Genomic DNA, 26,240 nt, shown 5'->3' on the forward strand with positions numbered 1-26,240 from the left:
CTCCCTTCTCCCTCACCTCCCCCCCCCTCCCCACGGCAGCTCCCCCCCTTCCCACGGCAGCCCCACCATCCCCCCTCTCCCCACGGCAGCCTCCCTCCCCAGTGTGACTTCCCTGTCCCCTCCCTTTCCCCCCAGGGCGACCTCCCTTCTCCCTCACCTCCCCCCCTCCCCACGGCAGCCCCACCATCCCCCCTCTCCCCACGGCAGCCTCCCTCTCCCCTCCCTTTCCCCCCAGGGCGACCTCTCCCCCCTTTCGCCCCGGGGCAGCTTCCCTCTCCCCCAGCAGCGTCTTCCTCCCCACAGCCAGCCCGGCTCTCGCTGAAGGGATCCCCCGTCTCCCTTCCCCCCCCCCCCGTGCCAGGCGGAGCTCGGAGGAGCGGCCCCCCCAGCGCAGCTGCACCACAAGCCCCACCCCTCGGAGCTGCAGCCCGAGGCCCACTCAAGCCCGGGAGCCATAGGCCACGCCCCCTCCCCCTGGGACCCCTGAAGTCCGCCCGGCGGGGCACCCGTTTGTCTCAGCCCCGCCCACCGACCACGCCCCCTCCCATAGAGACTCACTGCTCCGGCCCCGCCCCCTGAGGCCCCGCCCCCTCTGGCGTCCCGGCCGCCGCTGGCTGAGGCCGTCGCGCGGGGCGGTCAGTCAGTCGCTCAGTCGCTCGCAGGGCGGCGGCGTCTCTTGGTCCGGGCGCGGGGGGAGAGGAGCGAGCCGGCGCTGCCGGCCGGCCGGGCGGAGGGAGCATGGCGCTGTCGGTGCCGGTGAACGGGCTGAAGGAAGGTGACAAGGAGCCGCTCATCGAACTCTTCGTCAAGGTACGGGCGGCTGGGGGGGGGCCCCCCTCCCCCTCCGTACGGGCGGCTGGGGGGGGGCCCCCCCTCCCCCTCCGGGACCCCCCCTCAGTCTCCTTCGGCCCCGGGGAGACCGGCCAGCCCCCCGGGACCCCCCCCGGGAGCCCCCTCCTAGGACCCCCCCCCAGCTTCCTCCAGCCCTAGGGAGACCGGCCGCCCCCCGGGACCCCCCCCCGGGAGCCCCCTCCTAGGACACTCCCAGCTTCCTCCAGCCCTAGGGAGACCGGCCAGCCCCCAGGGACCCCCCTTCAGCCCCCCCAGCCGCCCCCCGGGATCCCCCCTCAGTCCCCTCCTGGGACCCCCCCCAGCTTCCTCCAGCCCCTGGGAGCCCCCCGGGACCCCCCCAGCTTCCTCCATCCCCAGGGAGACCAGCCGCCCCCCGGGACCCTCCCTCAGTCCCCTCCTGGGACCCCCCCAGCTTCCTCCAGCCCCTGGGAGCCCCCCGGGACCCCCCCAGCTTCCTCCATCCCCAGGGAGACCAGCCGCCCCCCGGGACCCTCCCTCAGTCCCCTCCTGGGACCCCCTCAGCTTCCTCCAGCCCCTGGGAGCCCCCCGGGACCCCCCCAGCTTCCTCCATCCCCAGGGAGACCAGCCGCCCCCCGGGATCCCTCCTCAGTCCCCTCCTGGGACCCCCCCCCAGCTTCTTCCAGCCCCTGGGATCCCCCATCAGCCCCCCCGTACCCCCGCTCAGCTTCCTCCATCCCCAGGGAGACCAGCCGCCCCCCGGGATCCTCCCTCAGTCCCCTCCTGGGACCCCCCCAGCCCACTCTGGCGCCCCCCCTTCCCTGAGCGCCAAGTCTGAATTCCCCCTCCCCCACCCCGGACTCGGTGATTCACCCCCAACCCCCCCCCCGCCTGATAGCCCTCCCCTCCGGTACCCCCCCCCCCCCCGCCTTGAGGGAGCCGCCGTGGCCAGCCCCGGTGAGTCCCGCTCCGCTCACCCATCCCTGGGCGGCTCCCTCTGGGCAGCGCTCGGCTCCGAGCGGGGAATTCCCCCGCGTCCCGCCTTTGGGCGAGGCCTCCCCCTCCCCGTGGGTTTTCCCGTTGCCGCCTTTCTCCTCTCCCCCCCAACATCCTCCTCCTTCGCCCAGGGTCTCCCTCGCCATGCCGGCCGGGCTGGGGCTGGATGCACACGGGCTCGCTGTATAAAGGGATCAGAGTTTAGAGGGGGAAAGGTTTTGGTTTTTTTTGGATGAAACTCCCCGGATCTCTGGAGTGGGAGAGAGGAAACGGCCCCAAGAGAGGAGAGAGCTTCACTCTTTAGAGGTCCCTTATTAATGCGCCCCCCCTTTGTTGCAAATGTAACTTTATTTTATGGTTTTCATGGAACCCCTCCCTCCCCCCGGAGTCAATAATCAAATTAGTTCTATCTCAGCCCCTTACTGAAGCGGCACAGAGAAGGGATGTCTTCAGCTGGGATTTGAAAAAAGAGATGGAGAGCCGACGCTAGGGCATCTGAAGGCATGCTCTGGTGAAATCATTGTGTTATGCAGACAGTGAATAATCTGTTACTCACCCGTTCTCGGTGTGAAAAGTGGCACGTGAATTTTTTGTTTTTACTTAATTTCCTCAAAGCCTTTTCTTAAATCTGCAAGATACTTTTGTCCTCAGTGGCTGCAGGTAATGCCCTCCTTCCTGCATGCAGGGCTGGAGACAACTGGAGACAGGGCACTCTCTGCAGTCTTCAATTTAAAAAAGAGGGTGTGTCCCAATTTGTGAAATTTTCCTGGGAAGTGGAAGCTACAAACATAAAGGTCTTGAAGCTGTGACCTACAGTAAATATGTACATATAGTTAGCAAATGATAATACAAACCACAGACATATTTGAAGATACTAAGAATATGTACATACTTTACAGAAAAATTGTCCAAACAGGGAAGAGCTAGCAGTTGTTGTTATTATAATTTCTTCACAGCAGACAATGTGCTCAACATTGAAATGGCAAGGAATAGCTTCTATTTCTCCATATATCAGTGCCTCACAAGTGCACCACAGTTCACCTCCCTACACTTTGTTGGAATAAGTTGGAATATCCGGGAACATTAATAAGCTTTTGCTCTTGTGCAACAATTTAACTATTTTGACTGAAACATAATAGGCCTTTAAATACACAACTAATTTTTCTTCCAGACAAGGAGAGAAGTGTGTGGTGTTGCACTGTATTTGCATTTATCATAAAATAATGCAAATGCCATATGGTTCTCAAATGTTTTGTATTTGTATGATGTAAAATCTTGGTTCCTCTAGGGCTCTTTGGTGATGCAACAGCATCATCCTTTCTGCTTCAAAGGGGGGAAGACGATTCGGGGGGAAGTGGGGAATAAGTAGCAATTTTTTTTGTTTACCCATAGGTTAAATTCATCAAGGGAAAAATGCCTCGGGGGACTTGCTTTTTAAAAACCGTTTTTAACCCTTCAGATGAGGTTTCTGTCCACTGCCAAGAGAGGATAATGCAAGATTCTTAGTCTCTTTTTTGGAAACTGCTTATATCAGCCACAGGGATAGAGTTGAGGAGTTAAAGCTTCCACCAAGACCTTCTTGAGTTTGCGCTGAAGTTAAGTGGCCCACTTTAAAAAGAAAAAAAGAAAAGCTAAGATCTTTCTATTATTTAAAAGTTTGTATCAAGTCTGTACCAGAGGATATACCAGTAACCACCTAGAGAAGACACTGCAGCAGAGCATTCCTGTTTCGTTTGCCTTTTTTGTTCAAAATATTTTAAATCATAGAAGCACAGTTCACATGGTGACAATAAAACAGTAAAATATAGATAATTTCAATTTGAAATGTTAGTCACAACTGTCTGTAATGTTTATTTAATATTATAATAGCACCCAGAGGTCTCAATGAGGATATGAGCCCTATTGTGCCAGGTAAACCTATGAAATTATTGAAAATATCACCCTAAGTCACTGACTATGGTGGGCTTATGCTTCTAAGTCACTGAGGTGCTTTTGAAAATTCAACCCGATAGCGTCTGTCCTGAAGAACTTCAGTCAAAAACAAATGGAATATGAAGTGTTGGAAGAGGGATAAAGCCAAATATATACATATCTGTGTATGTATTTCTTGAGATTTATATTGTTGCATCCATCTGCTACTCTGGGTGACTTTGACAAATAACAATACAACAGAAATAGCAGCAAATTTCCATAAAAATCCCCAGTGAAACTTTATCTCTATCATGACCCAATAGATGGGCCTTTCCCTACCAAATGTGTGTCAACTATAAACAGTTGCCTTCAACAGGTCCCGACCACATCAGACCCGTCTTTGCATTTTTTCTGATAAATTGGCCCATTACATATTTATATAATTATCTATATCTACCCTACTCTCCATTATTAATTGTCTGGTTTCTTATAGACTTCAGGGCAGAGACGGGTCTTGAGGTGGGGTTTGAAGGAGAAGAGGGAAGTGACCTTGCGGATCTGGTTAAGGAGGGCACCCCATGCATAAGGGGTTATGAAAGAAGGCACAGAAATGTTTGCATGTAGGACATGTTGGTTGTTCTATAATCAGGTACCAAGAAGGATGCTGGACCCCTTAAGGGAACTTACTGTTCCTCTTCCATTATACTGTTTCATTCCATAGTGTTATATGTATATGGAATACATGTGTGCTATTTTACAGAGTTTTTTGGCATGAATTTGGAATGACCGCATCAAGGGCTATACATGAGTATTGCCTACCACTAGGAATCTCTCCTTCTCAATTTTATGAAATTACCATCTCACAACTCCCAGCAGGGGGTATGATATCTGCCTTTAAAGTCAAGTCCTCAGACATGAAGAAGAGCTCTGTGTCGCTCCAGATCTTGTGTATGTCACCAACAGAAGTTGGTCAAATAAAAGAAATTACTTCATCCATCTTGTCACTTTAAAGTCAAGATCAGCTTTTTTTAAAACAAACAAAAAAGCTAGTAACTGGTCCAGGGCATTATCTTGCCCTTCCTGATGTTTTTTAGGTCAGGGAAATCTTAGAGGAAGATCCTGCATTTGTAGGGAGAGAAGGAAAAGTTTTTTCTGGCAACTTGATTAAAAGGCCATTTCCACTTCCTATGCTCTGTAACCTATCCCGCATTGTGCTTAAATCACTCTGGGAACAATAGTCTGTCACTCAGTTATTGTTGAGTGGGGAGCCAGCTGGTAGGAAATAGCAGGACTATTAAGGTGGTCATTTCCATACAAGCTAACATCAAATAAAATAGAACGTTTAAAATAAGACACCTATTAGTTTTTAGTTTAACCTCAATGGCAAGCCAATTTGGTGTTGTAGTCAGGCATTATGTTCCATAACCAGGGAGCATGGTGTATATGTTCCAGTTAATCAGAAGATGTAGCCCCATGTGTGTGGAATAGGTTAAAAAACATTAGGACATTGTCTGCAGTCAGTTAATAAATGTAAAACCAAAAGATAGCATTGAATAGGGAACCTAGGTAATCAGTTTCCAAAGTGAATACTACAATCTTTTGCTCAACCTGTGCACAGTGAAGCTTTTAAAATTGAGGTAATGTAATGGAAAGACTCTGACCAAGCAAGAAGTCTGGCTCATGAAGTCTTTGCCAAATGACCTGCATACACAGGATTGCAGGAGCTGGACTGAAATAAAATACAGGTATGGATTAAAGTTTCAGAAATCTATGAAGCATTAGTCAGCCTGGCTATATTCCCAAAATTTAGGTCTTAAAACCATCTTACTGGGTTGTGATCAGTGACAGAACTGTCTAGAGGAAAATGTGTGCACATGGTTCGCTTTCAATCATGTACAACTGTAAAAAGCTGTTAGAACAATCAAAACAATTTGAGGGTTCCTCTCAAGGCAGTATTTATACTGGGGGCTGTAATTCATATTTGTATTTTCTGTGCTGAGGCATATTTGAAAAGTAAGCACTAGATGTAGAGATAGGAAAACAGTTTCTGTTGTACAAAGCTATTGATGTGATGTGCGAAGAGTAATGTATGGTGTTGCTTGTGGAATTTATGCTGGTGGTCTCTGGTAATGAATAATTTTAGTATTTGTATAATTTGTCTTTCATTAACCCCGCTGATGGGCTGCCTGCAGCCCATTTTAACTTATAAATGCAAATGTTTGCTAAGTCTTTCTTTACGAGCTGATTTGGAGGAACTAGTGATGTATCTCATTCCTCATGTGCTTTCAGGGTAGCTTCCTAGCTTGTTCACGTGTATTATTGATAAGAGAGGCCTGCTTCCATTGTCTAACAGGAATGTTTTTAAAAGACCCAAGTGGCATCTTACAGTAATGAAGACTGAAATGTAACGAGCATGGGGTATCACGCATAGCAACTCAGGCAATGTGATTTGATTAGAGCTCTTATAAAGCAGCCTGTGGTAATTGCAGTTCAGTTTGTCTTGTCTGGATTTTACTTTTTTTCTCTCTTTCTTTCTTTTTTTTTTTAAGTGTTGGGTTAATGTTTCTTTAGTCAAATAAAAGCACTCATCTGTGAAACCTGATGACAGAGTACACAAAACTGTAGGGTTTGTTTAAGATGGCATGCAAAAGAGCTGTGGATGAAGGTTGCCCAACAGCAGGGTGAAAACAGAGCACATCAGTATTCCCGGACAGTTTAGGAAAGGAGGGGAATGCCATATTACACTGAAACTACAGGGAGCATTTGAGAAGGTAAATTATAGGTAGCCAGATTGGGACTAACATCCTTACTCCTGAAAAAAAGTGCTATGGGATCTTTAATAACTATGAGTGCCAAAGACTTTGCGTTTATCATATGTGTAAGAGCGCCTCTAGCAGCAAATGCCCCATGTTGAAGCATTGGTTCAGTGCTGAGTGAGAGGGAGGAATACACTGAATTGCCAATGTTCAGTGTTTTCTTTTGTCTTCTAGTCACATTTTGACAAGGCCCATCCCTAGTTCATTTAATATCTTACATCTCATGGGTGGTATGATAGCTGTATATTGATTGTAACAGGTCACCCTTCAAACTGCGTCATTGCCATACTTGTTTGCTTTGACAGCAAAACCATGCAATCAAAACAAGACCCAGTCAGTAAATAAGCAATGTCCTAAGAAGATGATCTTGTCGGGGTGGTTCGTCACAAGGTAATCTCATTAGACACAGTCATTTCTCTAGGTACAGTATTCTCAGCAAAGGATAATCTTGTAATAACCTCTGCACCTGAAAATTTTCTCACCCTACATCTGAAATACATTTGGTGTAAAGATAAACATTGTGTTATGGGTAACAAACATCTTGTTGTTCCTCTTCACCTGGTGATCCTTTTCTTTGTCTGCTTTTATTTGTGGGGCAGGTGGGGAGTGGTTTCCCAGTGTTTGAGAGCAAATATTGGCAAAGCATAAGTGATTCTTTATACACTGAGGATTAAATGTCTTGCATGTCCTCAAAGGCAATTGATTATAATGAATCATACATTAGAAACTGGCATTGGACTTCTTCCCCTTCTTTGGTCAGGCAAATCATATTTCTTTAAAAACTGTCATTTGCTTTGGAGGAGGTATTAGTGCTCATAACCATAAACCCCATTGTTTTCTCATCTGCATCTGTTTTCTAATATCTTTTTTTTAACAACAAAAAAAGCAGAGCTGTGATACTTGGTACAATATTCAGCTTTTTTCAAAAAGTTTCAAGTTTCAACATTAAGTTCTGTCTAATGTTTAACCAGCAGAAAACAGGATTAAAAACTTGGAACAATTAACCATTAATAATGGTTACACATGTGAATTAGCTTCTCTTCGACTGGAGGTCACTTGCAACATTTTGCTGAATTTCTGTTGTACTTGTTTTAACCAATAATTCTATTTCTGGTAGGTATTCCCCTTTAATGCTATAATTAATGTTTAGGCAGTTCCATTTATGAACATCTTAGCTTTTTCAAGTTTAAAATCTGCATTTAGTTTCTCAAGGGAGCCTCTGTTTCACTTTGCAACTGGAAGATGTCTGACAGTACACTGATTTCCCCCCAGTGCTGAGAGCATTGGCTGTGTGTGGATTTGAACCCATTGTCTTCTGGCCCAAAATCAAGTGCTACAAATAGGACCATGCTGATATCTACAGTATATCTTGTGAGGAAAACAGACTTTTGCTTTGACATCCTCTGAAGACGCTGTAACAGTTTACACCATAAACACTTTATATGAACATGGCGACTGCCAAGAAAACCCTCTTCAGATGGGAAGCATCTCACCCTGTGTATTGGGAGCTTTATTAGTACTGTATAAGCAATAAAGGGGGGGGAAATGAAAAGCTTTTGTGTACACAAACCTTGTGACTATTTTGACACTCAGTAGAACAAAGAGTTTCAGCACATCCACCTAATAGAGATCAGTAAACAGAAAAGCACATCAAAGGCTATGGCAGACTGAATCCATTGATGTTTGAGATGCATTTTTTTAACGTCATTGTCCCTAATCATAAGTATATTAGGGAATGCACAGAATCATGGGAATATAGTACTTATGAATGCGACATCAGAGGTTGAATGTAAGTATTTGAGAAGGTGACGCTAGCTGACTGCTGGAAAGTAGCACACTTGTGAGGAATGTTTGTGTAAACTCATGAGTTACCCTTAGAAGTGAGTGGGAGAGTCCATAGTTTCAGATAATCTTTCATTGACAGTACCCTGAAGACAGTACTGTATTAGCATCCTAAGAAGTTAGGCTGCAAGGGTAATGATTACCTGAAGTGACTCAATGTCGCTGTCGAGTACAGCAGAGGTTCTCAACCTTTTTCTTTCTGAGGCCCCCCCCCTCCACCCCCAACATGCTATAAACTCCACAGCCCACCTGTGCTGCAACAACTATTTTTCTGCATATAAAAGCCAGGACTAGCATTAGGGGATAGCAAGCAGGGCGATTGCCTGGGGCCCCATGCCACAGGGGGCCCAGTGAAACTAAGTTGCTCAGGCTTCAGCTTCAGCCCCGGTGGCAGGATTCTGGGCCCCAGGCTTCAGCAGTGGGGCTTTGGTTTTCTGCCCTGTAATGCCCATGTATGTAATGCCAGCCCTGCTTGGTGGACCCCCAGAAACTTGCGGTCCCCCCAGGGGCCCTGGACCGCTGGTTGAGAACCGGAGCAGTGCAGGATAGCGAGCATAAACTAACTTGTGGAGGAGGCAGTCAGACTACCTGATGGAAGAAACAGTTCTCCTTATAAGAATAGTTGGAATGAAAATGATTCCTTTTTTTCCTTTGCATACTTATCCCCAGGGTGGACAGAGAAGAAAATTCCCCATTCTCTACAGCTAGCTTTTCACATCTCCACTGCAGGCCTTTCTTGTGTTTTGTCCCCAGTGTCTCAGACCTTGTTCAGAGACTGGAAGTAGCTTATGTCAGACAGCTATATGAATCGAATACACTAGCCATGCATAGGCTGAGTTGGAATGAACTAGCAAAGAGAGTTCTACTACAACAAAAAGGGAGATGCAGAACCTAATTTCTTTACCTAGACCCATGAGCTGAGTGCTTCTCATTCTCCAGAGAAGGCGCGAGCTCTGAGTTGCATTTCATTATAACATCTGCGTTTGTTAGTGCAGCTGCTAGTTAAATAGTAAGTTCTGTGCTTCTGAGACAGAATGACTTTTGTACTTCATGAGGTTGCATATTTGTTTAAAAAGTTTAACCCTTTCAAAAGGGGCAATTGGGGACTTGAATTTGTGTTAACATTTCTTGTTTGGTTGGCTTGTGAGAATTTACTCATGGGTTCATAGACACATTTTTACAACCCGGACGACAATTATGACACCTAGCTTGACATGCAAAACACAAGCCATAGAATTTCACCTAATGATTCCTGCATCAAGCCCATAAATCCTGATTGAGCTAAACACATCTTTTAGAAGGATATTTAATCTTAAAATGAAGTCTGAGTGGAACTTGTATACCTGTCAGTAACTGGTATGTTTTTTTGGGTAGAGGTTCTCTATATCAACCAGTCCCCTGTAATTGAGGTTGGCTGCATTCAACTTTTTCTGGAGGTTGTTGGCCTTTTGTCCTGGATTATCCAAAGAGGGTCACTTGAGCAATGTAGGGGCGGTGTTCTGGGCCAAAACATGGCTTTCATGGTACTCTCACTCTGTTGGACTAGGGAGTGAAGGACTGAGCTTGGACCAAGGATATAGGTGAAACTAAACTGAGTTAGTAATTTTGCTTTGGATGCCCTACTGCAGCAAGATCTCTGTCGGGGGACAGTTTGCACAGAAAACTGATGTAAATCTATATTTGTAACAAAACCCAACTTATTTGTAAAGCACTTTGATGATGGGAAAACATATAAAGTGATCTTTATTAATAGGTTTTATTTTCAAAGTTTTTCTTGGAGCTACTCAGAAACTGTGAATAAACTTAATTTGTAAAATTGCTCCCATTTGATCTATTCCACCCTTGAAACACTTAGTACTCAAAAAGGCAGTCCACTTATATTGTGCTGATCACAGTGGTATCGGAGTGCCTGAACATATTCTTGATCTTCAGGAAACTTCCTGATTAACTTTCATACTTCTGTGACTTCAGGCAGAAATTTAGTCTTTGGTTCTGTTAAACTCCTTTATCGGTCTCTTGCTAAAGAGGAGAGTAGCTATAAAACTTAGGTTGAATATCTTCCATTTCAAGTAAAAATTTGCTGTTGTGGCACAGTCTGATTTCAGTGTGTAGAATGCTGCATTTGCTTATATTAAAGTTTAAAACATTAAACCAAACTCCACATTAATTACAAGGCTCTTTGTGTTGCAGTGTTCTAAAGAGACCAAACTTAATCTTTGTATTGTTGGCTAGACAAAGGGCCAAGGGGCCTTCTTTATGCAAGGAAAGGAAATGGTTTTCAGTTCTGTAGTTTAAATGTCCATATTAGGTATAAACTAAATATAGGAGTGTAACCCAGGAGTGAAGTCACATCTGTATAATTTCATGAGAAGACCTAATGAGATCAGTCAGTGCTACTGGATCGGCTTCAGATTCCTTCCCCTCCCCCTTTTATATTTTTGGCTCTGTTAAAATATTACCAGATTGGCAAGGGCCTGTTGGTCTGCATGTTGAGCTTCCTTTATTTAAAGGAAATAGTTTCTACAAAGAATCAGTGTGGCTATAGAGAAGTTCAACAAATGCAAGTATTTTTAAAAAAAAAAACTTTCAGAGCTAGGCTATATTTCTCTCTAGCAGAACAGGCCATACAGATAATTGTTTTAATGATGGGTTTGAGGTGTATTCGCTTCCAGTAGATGAGAAATAGGTTTGCCATAATCTATTCTAAGGCGAGTAGAGTGCATGCAGATGCTGAAGATATGATTGCAGATTTCCATCTCGAAAAGATGGCTCCAAATGAATCTACTAGTGTGCCGGCTGTTTAAAAAAGAGCTTTGTCAACTAAGATGCTGCTGTTTTCCCCCTACAGATATGGAAAACTCCAGAGCATGTGCAGTGTCAGTGCTTCATTTTGATTGGCTTTAACAGCTTGAATTATTTTTTTCACATGCACATTCCTGATATGAAGCATAAGGCAACTGTGAGACTTTGGAATCCTATTGTTTAGTCATATTCTTCTGGCTTTATCAGAATATCAGACCCCCCTCAACTTTCTACTTTTGCCTAGCGTTATGACATTAAGTGTCACCTGAGCACTCCCCATTGCCTATAACTCTCCTGATCCATGAGGATTATAATTATGAAAACAGTTTAACATGACAACTTGAATGACTTGAACTTATATTTTGTTTGAACAAAAATTGCTCTTCCAAGAGTTTTTGCCTTCTGTGCTTTGTTTTTACCATTCCACTCCACTAATTTACCCAACTTTTTCCCCTTAATTTATAGATTAGTTTACAAAATACTCAGAAGGTTTTTTGCATTACTCTGCACACCTACCAAGTTATAAACCTTTAACTGTCAACTTTATTCATGTTTCTGAAGTCCAGTGGCTGGGGATATGATTCTTTCTACTACAGTTTTATGAGCCATTGCTGTATTTTGTGAGGAGGCCAGGCCAAAGCTAGGGAGTAGGTCTCTTGTGCTGTAGCCAGAGCACATGCTGTACCCTACCAAACTTAAGGGAGGGGGGGAAAAGCTCTCACAATAGCTGTTCCAAGCTCTTGTGCTAAGTATGCAAGTTTGAATTCCAAGCACTTTGTTGAACAAACTCACCAGAGTGCAGTTAACTTTGTACTTAGATTTCCACTAAAATATTGTAACATTTTATGTCAACCTATTACACAAAGTGGATTTTAGTCAGTTTTATCACATATTACTTTATTCTTTTGTAACAAAAGCCTGGCTCATTTTCTCAGAGAATTTGCACTCAACAAGTAGAGATTGCCGAGGAGAGACACCAGTAGAATATCTGATGTGCCAGTTTTTCATGCCATTACTTAATAGGTGTTGTGGCAAGGCAAGAAAACTTCATGCATGTGGAATATTCCACACAATCCAAGCTTTTATTCATGTGATTACATTCCTTTGTCCACTGAAGGACTGACCTGTATGTAATGTAGATTTTGACCTGACCACTTAGCTGATTCCCATAAGGATGAGTTCCTGATGAATAACAAAATAAGAACAACTTATATATTTTAATATCCTGCCATGAAAACCCCAGATTTTTTTAACAGAATTGCACTTTGAGAATTGGGTAATGGCAAACACAATTCTTCTGGAACCATAAAAAAAGTCTCACCTTTCCTTTCTTGCAGAGCTCTAAGGAACTAAAGACAGTAAGTAATCGCATCATCAATTCTGGTTCATACTGGTTACTAGTAATATCTCTTTGTATTGTGGTGGTTTATTTGAAAGGTGTAATGTTGGGTTTAAGGTGGAGATTCCTATCCCTACATTGGTGATAGTTAAGTACAGAGAGGGAGGGGTAGTTCACTCCATTCTTTCCTTTGCTTTTGAGGTTACACAGAAGAATACCAACTGATGTGGCCAGGGATTACTTAAAAAGATCACCAACTAATTTCATATAGGACCACCAGTGTGTCATCAGGCAGCAATAATCTTTTGTCACTTCTTACCTAGGCCAGGTTTCAGCTAATAACTTGCAAGAGAAATGTTCCAGATCCTGTTGTCAATCTTTTGAGCCTTTCAGTCCCTCTCACTTCCCTTCCAGTTTCACTGAATCAATACAAAATTCTGCTACAGTCTGGTTAATGTACTTTTATTAGCCCTACTATAACTTCTGGTTATCAGATTTGTCCATTTTTTGTTTTCATTTTGATAGGTCTGCCTAAAAAGGCTCTGAATATTTGAGACTTGCCCAAAGTTACTTTTGATGATCTTTGCTATACAGATAAGAATTCTCACTTTTGAGATTGAAGAATACCTTATATCAATTTAGCTTAAGGCAATAAGGAATTAATTTATATGGAATTAACTTAAGTCACTCTTAAATTGACTTAAGTGCACAAACAAGGGGGTTGCTCTGACTTAACTAAATTGATACAAGTTTTGTGTGTAGAGGAGGCTATAGTCTAGCTGCTGTAGATTGATTCATTCATTCCTTGGTGTGTTTCCTCTGAAGTTGCAGAAGGAGAAAGCTATAGAAGTGACTGTAAATATGCTAGTTCTCCTATTTGGAAACTCTTGAACTAAATGTTTGTTTCCCTTCACTCTTGTAAGGGTTTTTTGGGTAAAATTGGCTTGAGAATAATACATACCTGTAGTTACTAATTTTGTCCTTTCTTATATAAATTAGATTGCAATTTTGGAAATATTTCATTTTCTGAATACTAAACCAGTTTGTGTTCCTCAGTAACTGGTAATGTAGGATGCGTTTAGTGTATAATTATACTGCTCTGGTTCTTTTAATAGAAAATAGGACTTTTGAGGAAATGGCATAACGTAGTGGCACTGCCCTTCCTGCATTGGCAATAGTCTGTAATATGCTCTGGGTATGTCTGCCCAGGAAAAGGAATATGGTGGGCAGAGGTAAATTTGAAGAATTAGATATTTAAAGCTCTCACATAGTAAGTTATTTTACACAACTTCCAGAGTTTAATATTAGGCATTTCAGTAGGATATGTTTCCAAACATCTATACACCCAGACTTTTTTTTTTAATGTTTATTGGTTCTTTTTCAAATAGCTCTGATGCGGCAAATGAAGACAAGAAACCCAGATTGCTTCATCAGACCTGCAGTGTGAATCTGAGAGCTCAATTTTTGCCCAAACTTGTTAGTTATAACTGTACTCTGTGCTTAGAACTTTGTGGATTGAGCTGAGAATACATATAAAGCTTTCTGTACTAAATACCGGAAACAGACCTGAGTGTGCTTAGACACAGTCTCACTAAATATTTATATAAGCCCAATTCTCCTGTGGTTTTTCTTGATTTCTGCTTAATATTTAGTTAATCAAACTGCTGTATTTTTATGCTTTTATAGAAGTTTTCAGATATTCCGCATCTTGAAACTGCGATTTGCCTTTGTTTGGTCTGATTTTGCTGAGAGTCTCCCATTGGTTAATTTGCCCTCAAGAGATAAACAACTTTGGTCCTAAGCAGTTGCTGAATGTGTCTTATCTATGGACAAAAGATATCAGAGGAATGAGTTTTGGATCTCATAAACATGACAGACGTGTACTGCAGGAAACTTCCCAAACTGGAACAAAGAAATGTAAACAGCATAAACTAGTTAGTGAATGTTTTGATTTTACCAAATCTTAGCTCTAATACCCTGCCACACAGAGGTTATGAAGAACGCTGGCTTAGAGGGAAATGTTCTGAAATGTGTTCTGTTCTATCCCCATATGATTGGTTCTTGTAGATGTACTACTTTCTTCTTCATGTTAAGATCCACGTAGCTCTTACAGGTTTCAGAGTAGCAGCTGTGTTAGTCTGTATCTGCAAAAAGAAAAGGAGCACTTGTGGCACCTTAGAGACTAACTAATTTATTTGAGCATAAGCTTTCGTGAGCTATAGCTCACTTACAGTGAATAATACTTCAGCCTGCTTGCAGCTTGGGAGTAGAACTGTCAGTCACAGTCACCAGCTGAGTGACGTGTTCTCTCCCCACCCTACCCCTTATCTGCCTCCACAGCAGTGGGCCAGTTCTTTTTTGAGGGAAAATTCCAAATTCAAGTTAAAATTTCTGACTTTTTGTGCTGGATGTGTCTAATTCCCAGCTGTCTCTCTGGACTAGGTTTGCTTTTTGGGCAGACTTTCCCCTCAGCTCTGCTTCCCCTTCAGAGCTGTTTCCATGGCAGGCTTCAAGGAAAGAGTCAGGCTGAGCAAAGCTAGAGGCAAAAGGAACTGTCTGTCTCCTGTTTCACCCCTTTATCGACTGCTTCATTGGGGAGCTTGGCTGGGTGTGGGGGGAAGATTGTAGTAATTGGGTCTCCTTGGCCCTGCTCCCTGAGGCAGGAAAGGAGGTAGGCAGGATGTTGCCAATGACTATTTCCCTAACTAGAGCACAGTACCTCCCTGAAAAATTAATTACAAAGGCCTTAAAAGTGGGGAGGGCTGTTCTGAAATGGAATGTGGGTGGGAAGTTAATATCACACTGTAGAAGCCACCATTACAAAGGTGCAGTGGTGGGATCCTCAAAAGGTTGTTGTTGCACAGATACTGAAATACAACGGGCTCACTCCAAAGTGATTCCTTTAGAGAGATTTGCTCATTAGCAATTGATTTAACTCCAAAGAATCACACTTCCATTTGTTAATGGTTTGCCTGCAGTTGGCTTCTCTAGCTCTGTGTTACACCCATACATATAAGGAACAGAACATCTGCAGTGGAGAGAGGTGAGTGGAAAACGGGCTAACAGTGCTTTTGGTAAAGTGGATCTAAAATAGACAGCTTCAATTTTAGAATTTGAATGACTCAACTGCTCCATTTCAGTGCATCTTGGAGACACACAACTTAGATGTTCTGAGTTCTTGTATTATAGCAGGACCTGCATCTACCACTGTTGTTAAGGGCTTGCCAGTGTTCTGATTACCAGTTCAGTAACTAATATAAGTTCACAGTAACTCTGCAGTAAAACATATTTGCTCTAGGCTGAAACTTGGCAAGAAGATCTTTATGGCATTCCGAGAAGTCTCTGCCTTGTGAAACGAAGTCTTGCTGGCTGTTAGCTCTGTGTGTGGACTAGGCCTCTTTGTTGTCCTGACCTTCAGTTTTTCTCTTGCATATTATGGCAAGGAATTCCTTCAGGCTCTCAGCAATATCAACTTCGTTGGTCACTAGCTTCCCACTTTTCAGAGTGGCAGCCGTGTTAGTCTGTACTGTATCAGCAAAAAGAAAAAGGAGTACTTGTGGCACCTTAGAGACTAACAAATTTATTTGGGCATAACCCCCATCTTTTCATGGTGTGTGTGTGTGTATCTCTATCTATCTGCCTACTGTATTTTCCACTCCATGCAAAGTGTAGAGTCCAAAGAAAATCCTGGAAATATGCAAGTTAATTGTGAGCAAGTGGGAGCATTGCATGTTGGATTCAGAATACATTTTGCTTTCCTGAACTGCCACTGTAATTGGACACTTGGGTTTTTTGGATGACACTGCATTAATATTTTAGACAGAGCACTTTCATCTTGAAGTGATCCTAAATGCCTTGCAAACTATTCACAGTGCATATAATGTCACTGAGATTCAGCCATTTCTCAGCAGAGAACAACAAATAACTGGCACACAGCATGCTGCACAACAGTAGGGACATGGGACATTTTGGTCAGTGCTATAGCAAACGCTTAATCTTGTATAGTTCTTGCATGGACACTAGTTTTTATGTTTTATCTGAAAGACTCACATGGTTAACTATATGGAACTCTATTTATACAGCTTGGTAAGATAAAGGTCCAAGTTGGATTTGAACCAGTAGTACTGGACAGTTTTAGGTATTTGTGTATGGACCTCTAAACCAATCTTTCATACCCTTTCATCTCTCTGTGGGATTTTTCAAAAAGCTGCATACATTTTTCCCCTCTGATCACTTCATGAATTACCTCACTAATCCGTCTAAAACTGCTTCTCCATCTATAATCCTATGTGGATCCAGTGTTTTATTTAACTTTTTTGTGGGTAAACTTACTGCTCATGAAGTTCAAGCTAACTCTGCTAGCATGCCCAGTACCTGGTGCATCATGCTGGTTTCCTCATAACTTCTCTAGTATATTTCTATCCTGACTGGCAACATCTCTGCTGTCCCAGTATTGCAGAGCCCAGGTTTTCTTCCTGCTCTGTTTAGTCATTTGTGTGACATCAGTCTCCAGAGGTGAAACTTATTGAGTCCTCAAATCCATTTAAATTTTTTATTCAAGGGGCAGGGAGTTCTCTCACTAATGTATCCAGCAGCCTCAGTATTTACCTTCTTTCACAATAGACTACTCAGATTTTTTTACTATTTTGCACCCCCAATCCCACCCCGCTTCTTTCAAACCTCATTTTCTCTGCTCTCTGGCATATCAAATCTGGGAAAGTTTCCCTGGCTAGTTACTGATGAATTAGGAAATAATCCTGTGCAAGGTCTTCCAACATTCTGCCCTTTGCCTCAATTTTATTTACAGAGCCAGAGGCTGGGATATATTAAATATCCCACTGCATGCACTTTGACCTTATTATTTCTGCCTCATAGCGTGTCCCTGTTACTGATTTGCTATTTGAAACAATTCTACCTTGAGTCCAGAATTATACCCCAAATTTAATGATACTCTGGTTCCATAAGTTCCTCATTATGTTACATGGCCTTCAAACTCCTCCTACATATTTCCACACTGCTCTTTTATATTCCAGTTCCTGTCCTGCTGAGCTGAAGAACCACATGCTATCCAGTTCTATTAAAAAAAAAAAAAGGGGGGGGGTAGGAATGGATATGAAGGGGAAAAATAAATCTAAGATATTTCACAGCTGAACATAAGCATAGCCATAGTGGATCAGGTCAGTGGTCCATCTAGCCCAGTATCCTGTCTCTCTCAGTGGGTTGTGCCAAGTGCCTCAGAGGGAATGAACAGAACAGGGCAATTTCAAGTGACCCATCCCGTCATCCAGTCCTAGCTTCTGAGCCAGCTGTCAGTGGAGTGGTAGATTTTTTTTTTTTTTTTTTTTCCCCAGCCAGCTTACCCTCTCATTTGGACCAAACTCTTTGACAGGGGAGCAGTCAGTAATTTAAAAAATGAAGCTGTGGGCTGTGATAGTCCTGGTTCTCATTGCCCTCTTAACAATACCTGCTGATATATTTGCCCAATTGTTATAGTGTTTCTCCTGTTAGCTTTATTTGGGGGGGGGGGGGCAGGGGAGCTAAAACTCTCCCTTCTACTTCCATTCTTTGGCTCTCTTGCTCCTCCTTTCTTCTATAAAATGATGCCAAAAAAAATTGCAGAGGTGGTTATAAAGACTTCAGCTATGATGTTTGAATACCCGTCCCTTTCTACTAAGATTTTACATACTATAGATTATTTTAATGTACTCGTCAGTTACTTTATAAAGCGATTGAGCCTGTTTTGCCATTTTTTTCTAAACAGTGTTAAATTAGCACAGAAGCAACTTGAAGGAAATATAAAAATTTCTCTTCACAGAACTGCGCATCATCTACCATAATGAATCTGCTGTAGCTTGAAAAGTTTCTAGCTTAGCATCCAGGCTGTTGTCAGTGTCATCTCTTAAACGGGGCATGACTACATTGTAGTTCAGGGGCAAGGTTACACTTCGGGTGTCAGCAGCGTACCTTTCTTGACAAGATAAGTTTTTCGGAGCTAGTGATCCCTTAATCTTTAATGAGTAAAATATTCACTTGCAGGTGAAAAATGTCATGTTATCTGCACAACATGAGAGTTAAAAGATAACCCTTGCCTCTAATCTCTCTCACTGTACAAATGAAATGCCAAGGTGTGGTGACTCAGATTAATGGATGAGTGGAAAGAGTGCTGCAAGTATGAAGTTCTCCTAAACCTTTGTTAAAATTATTTGTGCAAAGTTAGGTCTGATTTGAAAGAAACACATTTGTCCACTATCGATACAAACCCTACAATTGATGACACTGGCATGATTTAGTGATATCCATTAGAAGTAGCCCTACATCATGGTTTTTCATTTATTACTTGCGTGATGATTCTGAGAGAGTCTTTACTAAAATTAGTTTTATGTTTGCCAGTTAAGTGACAAAGCATTAAATAAAAGATCAGATCTGTGCTAAATGATTCCAAGCAGATTATTATTCCTCCATTGCCTCTATATAAATCCATGGTATGCTCACATCTTGAATACTGTGTGCAGATGTGGTCGCCCCATCACAAAAAAGATATACTGGAATTGGAAATGGTTCAGAAAAGGTCAACAAAAATGATTAGGGGATAGAACGGCATCCGTATGATGAGAGATTAATAAGACTGGGACTTTTCAGCTTGGAAAAAGAGACAACTAAGGGGGTATGTTAGAGATCTATAAGATCATGACATGTGGAGAAAGTAAATAAGGAAGTGTTATTTACTTCTCAACACAAGAACTAAGGGTCACCAAATGAAATTAATAGACCAAATGAAATTAATAAAATTAAAGTGGGTTTAAAACAAACAAAAGGAAGTATTTTTTTCACACAATGCACAGTCAACTTGTGGAACTCCTTGCCAGAGGATGTTGTGTAGGCCAAGACTATACCAGGGTTCAAAAAAGAACTACATAAATTCATGGAGGATAGGTCCATCAATGGCTATTAGCCAAGTTGGGCAGGGATGATGTCCCTACCCTCTCTTTGCCAGAAGCTGGGAATGGGCAATGGGATGGATCACTTGATTACCTGTTCTGATGCACCTGGCATTGGCCACTGTTGGAAGACAGGATACTGGGCTAGATGGACCTTTGGTCTGACCAAGCATGGCCATTCTTATGTAATTCAGCACAGAAATAAATCAACACTTAATATTTTCCTCCCTAATGTGAAGTGAATTGGTGGTACTTGGCTCACTGAAGCTGCCATAGAATGTTGCAGCGTGATCTCAGTTATGCATAATTTCATGGTGTCTTCGGCAAGCTAGTAAGTGTCATTGCATTTTATGGAGGTGGGGAGCAGTGGGCTTGATTTCAGATGTTAACTTAATGTGCTGAAATCCCTCTTTTCCTTACTTTTTCCCTCCCCACAAAATATAGTCTGGAGCAAAACTAGGGCATCTAGGCTTAACTCTATTAGTTAATTTTAGCATTGCAATTCCCTGTTTGAATAGGGAGGGAATATAGTCAAATGGTTAAAGCCACAGGGCTGAGAGCTGAATTCTGGTCTCTTCCTGGTTTTGCCACTGATCTGCTTTGTGACTAGAGTCATTTAACCTTGCCATGCCTCAATTTACCCATCTATAAAAAGATCTAGCTCACAGATTTGAGACTTCACTCTTGTTATTTGAAGTCCATAGGTGAGGTGCTACAGAATTCCAAAGTACTGTTACATTGTTTCCCAGGGTTATTGTTGTATTTCAGCACAACATCCTGTTGCAGTGAAGACAATCAGTACTTATTTAACAACTAAAATTATTTACCCAGGGATTCTCAACCTCTTTCTTTCTGAGACACTGTCACCCCCCACCCCCAACATGCTATAAAAACGCCGTGGCCCAGCAGTACCACAACTGTTTTTCTGCATATAAAAGCCAGGGTCAGCGTTAGGGGGTAGCACGCAGGACAATTGCCTGGGGCCCCACACCAGAGGGGGCCCTGCAATACTAAGTAGCTTAGGCTTCTGCTTCAGCCGTGGGTGGTAGGGCTTGGGGCTCTGGGCTGCAGTCCTGTGTGGTGGAGCTTTGGCTTTCTGCCCTGGGCCCTAGCGAGTCTAACACCAGTCATTCTTGGTGGACCCCCTGAAACATGCTCACAGCCTCCCGGGGGGCCCCGGACCCCTTGTTGAGAACCACTGATTTACACACCATGTTTTGCAGTGCACTACAGAACATTTGCTTTGAGCACAAGTATCAATGTGCAGTTATGATGTAATGGTTTGAGGACTTTGCCGACTGTTAGAACTCTCCTACCAATGTTGTTCAGAGTGAAGCTAGTTTGACTGCCAGAATTGTTTACATGCTTTGTTTTTAATTATGGAAAGAAAAACTAACTAAAATTCAGATCTGTCTCAAAGTTTTGTCTTCAAAATACCACTTGAGTAGCTCCTCTTTTTTCTCATTGTAACAAATCGCACATGCCGTACCCCCAAAATATGTCAAACATCAGGCCTATGTAAAAATGGCCCTCTCATGCAAACAGTCACATAGCAAAATTCCTTAGCTCAACGGGACTGAAGCCAAAAGTTCCTTGGCATTCTCACTACATTCTTTCATTTTCCAGAATGTGCTCAGAATTTTTACTCCAAAATGTCCCAAGATTTTTAGTGTGTAGACAAAAACATGCATTCGATTTATAGCCCCTCCGCTGCAGATTTTTAAAAAAAATGGATCTAGATTTTATTTAAATCACAGGACGTTGTTTAATGGACTGTAATATTTCTCATCTGATTCGAATCATACAGAAAACCGAGACAGGCTAAGTGAAAGCAGATGCTATTGGAGTTACTTATTTATTTGAATACTGCACTTGGGGTGGGAGAGGAAAGTGACTAATAGAAGTTAATACTGTATTTCTAATCTATTTCACCTTTTTTGGGTGGGAGCAGCCTCATAAGTTATATATTGTGCACTGCGATATCGTAGTAGCCATTAAATGTAATACTACCTAGAATGTTGCATCTGCTTTCTAAGAGCATGCTTATGAGTAAATATTTGAAATAATGATTGGAATAGTTTCAAATGTCTAAGATTTGTTTTGGTGCAGTTCAGTGGTTTTTAACTAAGATCCTTTTAACTAAGTTTTGGACCTGCGAGCTAGATATAAAAGCAGTCCTGCTTTGGGCTCCAAACTGACTAATCTTAGTTCTGTCCCCATGGTGATCTTATTAAACAAAACTATTTGCTGCACTTGAGATTTGTCTATTCCGGTTGCAGCTCTTGTAATCTTTCACTATCAGTGCATGAAATTCTACAGTGGAATTAAAACTGAAGTGATGGAAGACATGGCCTTCCATCCAGCACCAAGCTTCTTTGAAACAGTTCCAGTTTCACAGCTGATAAATTTTTAGAGATTGTGAGATATGAAATGCTTTACATCTGCAAGTCATTAACATTAAAATTCTTTTCTGCACCCTGTGAGTACATCATTTTGGAGCTGAATGTTACTACTCCTTTCTATCAGGCTGACAGGCAGCAGAGGCTGCCAAGGCTAATGGTTTCTTGGCACCTTTTCTTGAGCCGTAATTTCTCGCGCAGATTGACATTTTCATAGCCAATCCTTTGATTTTTTTTTTTTTTATTTCAAAATCTCTTTGCTGTAAATGTTTTTTGCTGTTTTAAATTATCAGTTTTCAAACCTGGCCATTCTAGTTTGGTACACTTAGCAAACTCTGGCTTTTTCATCTCATTTCGAAGCACTTTACAAATCTTCTCAGCACACCTATGAGATAAACCTTACATTTTTGGCACAGAGGTGGAGTGACCTTGTCCAAAGTCACAAGTTGTATGGCACACAAATGAGCTTATGAGCCCTTACTCAGTCCCCTCTTGTAGTCATTAGACTAGCATATCATAGAATATCAGGGTTGGAAGGGACTTCAGGAGGTCATCTAGTCCAACCCCCTGCTCAAAGCAGGACCAATCCCCCAATTTTTGCCCCACATCCCTAAATGGTCCCCTCAAGGATTGAACTCACAACCCTGGGTTTAGTAGGCCAATGCTCAGATCCCTTCCTTATGTGAAGTGAGACTTAATTTTTTACGATGACCAAGTTAACTTGTGAAATAAAGTCCTGTACAGATGCTTGCCTGTTATGCATCAGAACTGTGTTTCTGCATCCTCAGAATGCCAGTTTGGAGTGATGGGATTTAACTAGCAATCCTGTATCTTGGACAGCCTTGAAGAAACTGCCAGTAGATGGTGGATTCAGTTACCTACACTGGGACTAGCATTCAGGCTAGGAATATGCTTCATCTGGTGGGAGGGATCTTCCATGCATTTAAGGCATGTAGGAAAGTCCAAGCGATTGCCTCATCTACTAGAGCCCAAGGTAAAGCTGTGTAATTGAAGGTTTTTCCCAGTCCACATATAGAGAAGGCCTTTGGCCAAACATGCTATGTGAAACAGGTTCTTTACTAGTTGAGGGAAGATTGAGACCCTCTGCAAAAAGTGAAGAGGAAGGACTATTACCAGCTTTTCAATGAATTGAGAATAGTTCTAGACCCTTGGAATCTTGAACGTACTGGGCAAAATAAATCTTGAAAGGGAGACTGCTGTAAGTAAAAACTAGCCCAAATGCTGTGGTGCTCGGTAAAGTGTAACATGTTCGATCCTGGAACTCCTTTGCGTTATTGACATGGTAAGACTTGGGTAGACCAGGAATACTTTTTTGCACCAGTATAACTACAGCTATGTGTAAAGTCTACCATGGCATGCATCCACAGTAGAGGTTTGCCCCGTTGGAACTGCATTCATGAAGCTATATCTGTGCAAAAGCTCTCAGTAGCAATAATGCATAAGACATGAATTTAACTGCCAAGGTAATAGCATGTGTTAGAGATCCCTCTATCCATAAAGAAGCACTCTCATCTGAAACTGGCTACGTAGTGAGTGCTGATCCTGGTGGCACAATCCATTCTCACCAGTATGTTATGATATAGGAACATCTATATATAACTTTATTACTGAAGGTCATTTGATAGAGTGTTGGACAATTTTTACATGTACACAGTAGAATAGCTCTGTGGATTTGTCTAGTATTTTGGCATAGTTTGGTTATATGGGCCTTCTGCTTAGTTTATTCTTCTCCTACCAAAGGGGCGTGGGAAATCAAACAGTTAAACTAGTGCAATGGGACCTACAGGAACGAATACTTTTAAATGAAAATGTTAGTGGTGAGAAGCTAGTTTGTAGTATTCTCTGACCAAAGTATACTGTTCATTCCCTTAGGAGTTGCTCCTTGCTGATTACTGTCGTGGGACGGGGTGAGCTGTTTACAGAGACTTTTCATGTTTCAGTATCATAGCCGTTACATTCCCACTGGCATACAGTAAAATTTAGTATCTCCAGTGTACTGAATACTTTACTTTGAGCTATACTAAGGAGGCACAATCTGCAATTCTTTAGCCTGGGTTTTGTCTTTCTCTTCCTTGAAATCTTACATGATGATGGTAGAAAGGTGACTAAAACAGTCTTCTGTCCCTTCTGTAGCAAATAATTCAAAAGAATGGGGCAGCCTGACAAAAGGGATATTTGTGGTAACAAGACTAGTGTTTGAGGAGAAATGCTGAGAAAAGGGGTTGTTGAAGTTTAGTATCATTACGAAGCTCTGATGATGGAGTCCTAGTACAAGCTTTGCAGTTAAGGCAATAGCTATGTCTCCATTATAAACCAGATTTGTGACTCCTTTCTGGCTTTGTGTGTGTTTAAAATAAAATCAGTTAACTCCACCTGAAATTTCTAGTGGCTGCCTTCCAGAAGCTCCTGTGGTACTTCTGATTTTAAAACTGTCTCATAAGTATTTTACTAGTTGCAGAATGTTTTGACTCTTTTGCAACATCCTGTCTGAAAAGTGACTTGGTCTGCAGATTCCAAACTCTGTTTGTTCAAGTGTCCTTATTTGGGGGCTTGTGCCTCTGAGGAGTTTTGGAATGTTTGAATGATTACTGGTACTTCTGCAGTTGTTTACTGACTTGTGAACTCTCTGAACTTCATGCAGTCTGCAGGCTGAGAGTGATGCGGGCATTGAGTTTTACAGGATCAGAACCACTGAGTCCAAGAACCACTCTGTTTCTGTAGAGCAGAAGTGCTGCAGCTTGTCGGGACCTGGTGGGTCTTTTGGGTACCAGTTCCTACAGCGTATTTGCATCTTTAGTGTTCATAAGAGTTCCCAGAGTGAGGATGCTTTTCTAAGCTTATAAACCTCATTGAAGTGGATCTATATGAAGAAACTCTGCCCAGGACAATTACTGAATATTACAGTAGCAGAGCTTTTTGCAAAACTTCCATCTGCTTCTCAACTCAGGTGACTAATCTGATGAAATGGAGGAAAGTCCCTGGGGAGGAGTTTCTACTGTAGCCTGTTCCCAGATGGCAGATACACTATGATCAATACCGAGTGTTAAAAATCATGAGTTAGGCCCCTCAAAATCATGAGATTAGTTTATCGTGAGGTTTTAAAAAAACATTTTGTTTTCAGTTGCTTTCTAGTCTCTGAGCCTTTAGACATTTTCACATTTTCAAGCTTGTCTACAGAACCATGAGGGCTAGAAACTTACATTTCAAAATAAAAACTGAGATTCTTGTATAGTAATTAGTCCAGGAGCTGGGACTTCAAGCAAAACTCCAAATCTAGCTGGACTTGTGATAGTCATGAATTGGCAACAGTTCAATGATCTTTTATTTTTATTAGATGACTTCTATGGAGGTAGGTAGGATAAAACTTTTTCAAACTTAAAAACTGAATCCTTCTAATGGTCAACTTTAGGTGTACTTCTATTTCTTACCTTAAAAATAAAGGAATTTAATGACCATAAAGCCCTAAGATTGATGAAACCTTAAGATTGCTTCTAGACTTCTTTAACACTTAGGCCTTTTTTTTTTTCTTGAACTACTGGTCAAGTGTTCTAAGTACCTGACTTTTCAATGTTTAATAGATTTACCATGATGTCACTTATAACTGCAGATAGTGAATCTTGCTTTTCATCAAAAGATCCACAATATAATTGAGATTCAAAGTCACTAGTTGCAATTGGCTGACTGCAGTACTTCTCACTCGATGAGGGGTAGCAGAAATGCGGTAGAACATTATTATAGCAATTTTCCCCAAAAGAAGGGAAATAAATGGAAAGATCCACAAAGAATGATCTGTTGGAATGTTGCCATCAAAAGGTGTGTTCATGTGAAGAAGTTTAGTTGCCACTTAATGTTAAAAAGCTCATGATTCATCTAATACATAAAAATAGCTCATCTTTCAAGTACATCAAAAACTGTTTAAAAATATCCATAAACAGTCATTGAAGGAAATGAGAAGCAAATGGGTTACTCAGCTTTGCAAGTATGCAAAACCTCAGTATAATTCACATCTCTGCTAAAATGCCAGTCCTGCCTTTGTTGCAAAGAATCATCGTACAAAGGTCACAACAAATGTCTAATAAAAAGCAACTTGGCAACAAACAAAACAGATTCAGGCATCCAAGTTGATGCTCCCAAGGGAGGCATGCACTTCACACCTCTCCTTAATTATCCCTCACTGCTGATTTCCTTTGAGTCATTGGGAGCAAAACAAACCAGTGCCTGGGCAAGAGCTAATAGTTTAAGAGTTATTAGCTGTAGCTTTTCCCATGGTTGGCACCTTATTTAGAATGGAGATGTGTGTGGCCAGTGTGTCTGTCATGCTCCTTTTAATGCTCACCACCGTCTTACAGTGTAAATGTATTTATAT

General features: G+C 42.2%; 1 protein-coding gene across 2 annotated transcripts in view; it reads left to right on the plus strand.

Annotated features, from left to right (window-relative positions):
• Window positions 1-612: 612 nt before the first annotated feature.
• Window positions 613-26,240, plus strand: part of CLIC4 (chloride intracellular channel 4) — a 54,117-nt gene continuing 28,489 nt past the window's right edge. The window contains exon 1 of one of the 2 annotated variants that reach the window (XM_084652160.1): window positions 613-810. In XM_084652160.1, coding sequence (XP_084508286.1) covers window positions 739-810 — 72 coding nt within the window. In that variant the 5' untranslated portion in view covers window positions 613-738. Of the gene's footprint in view, window positions 811-5,387; window positions 5,463-26,240 lie in introns of those variants that run through there. The other variant, XM_084652161.1, reaches the window with a different exon arrangement.

This window comes from Lepidochelys olivacea (genome assembly GCF_965140295.1).
Source record: "Lepidochelys olivacea isolate rLepOli2 genome assembly, chromosome: 19".
Classification (NCBI taxonomy): domain Eukaryota; kingdom Metazoa; phylum Chordata; order Testudines; family Cheloniidae; genus Lepidochelys; species Lepidochelys olivacea.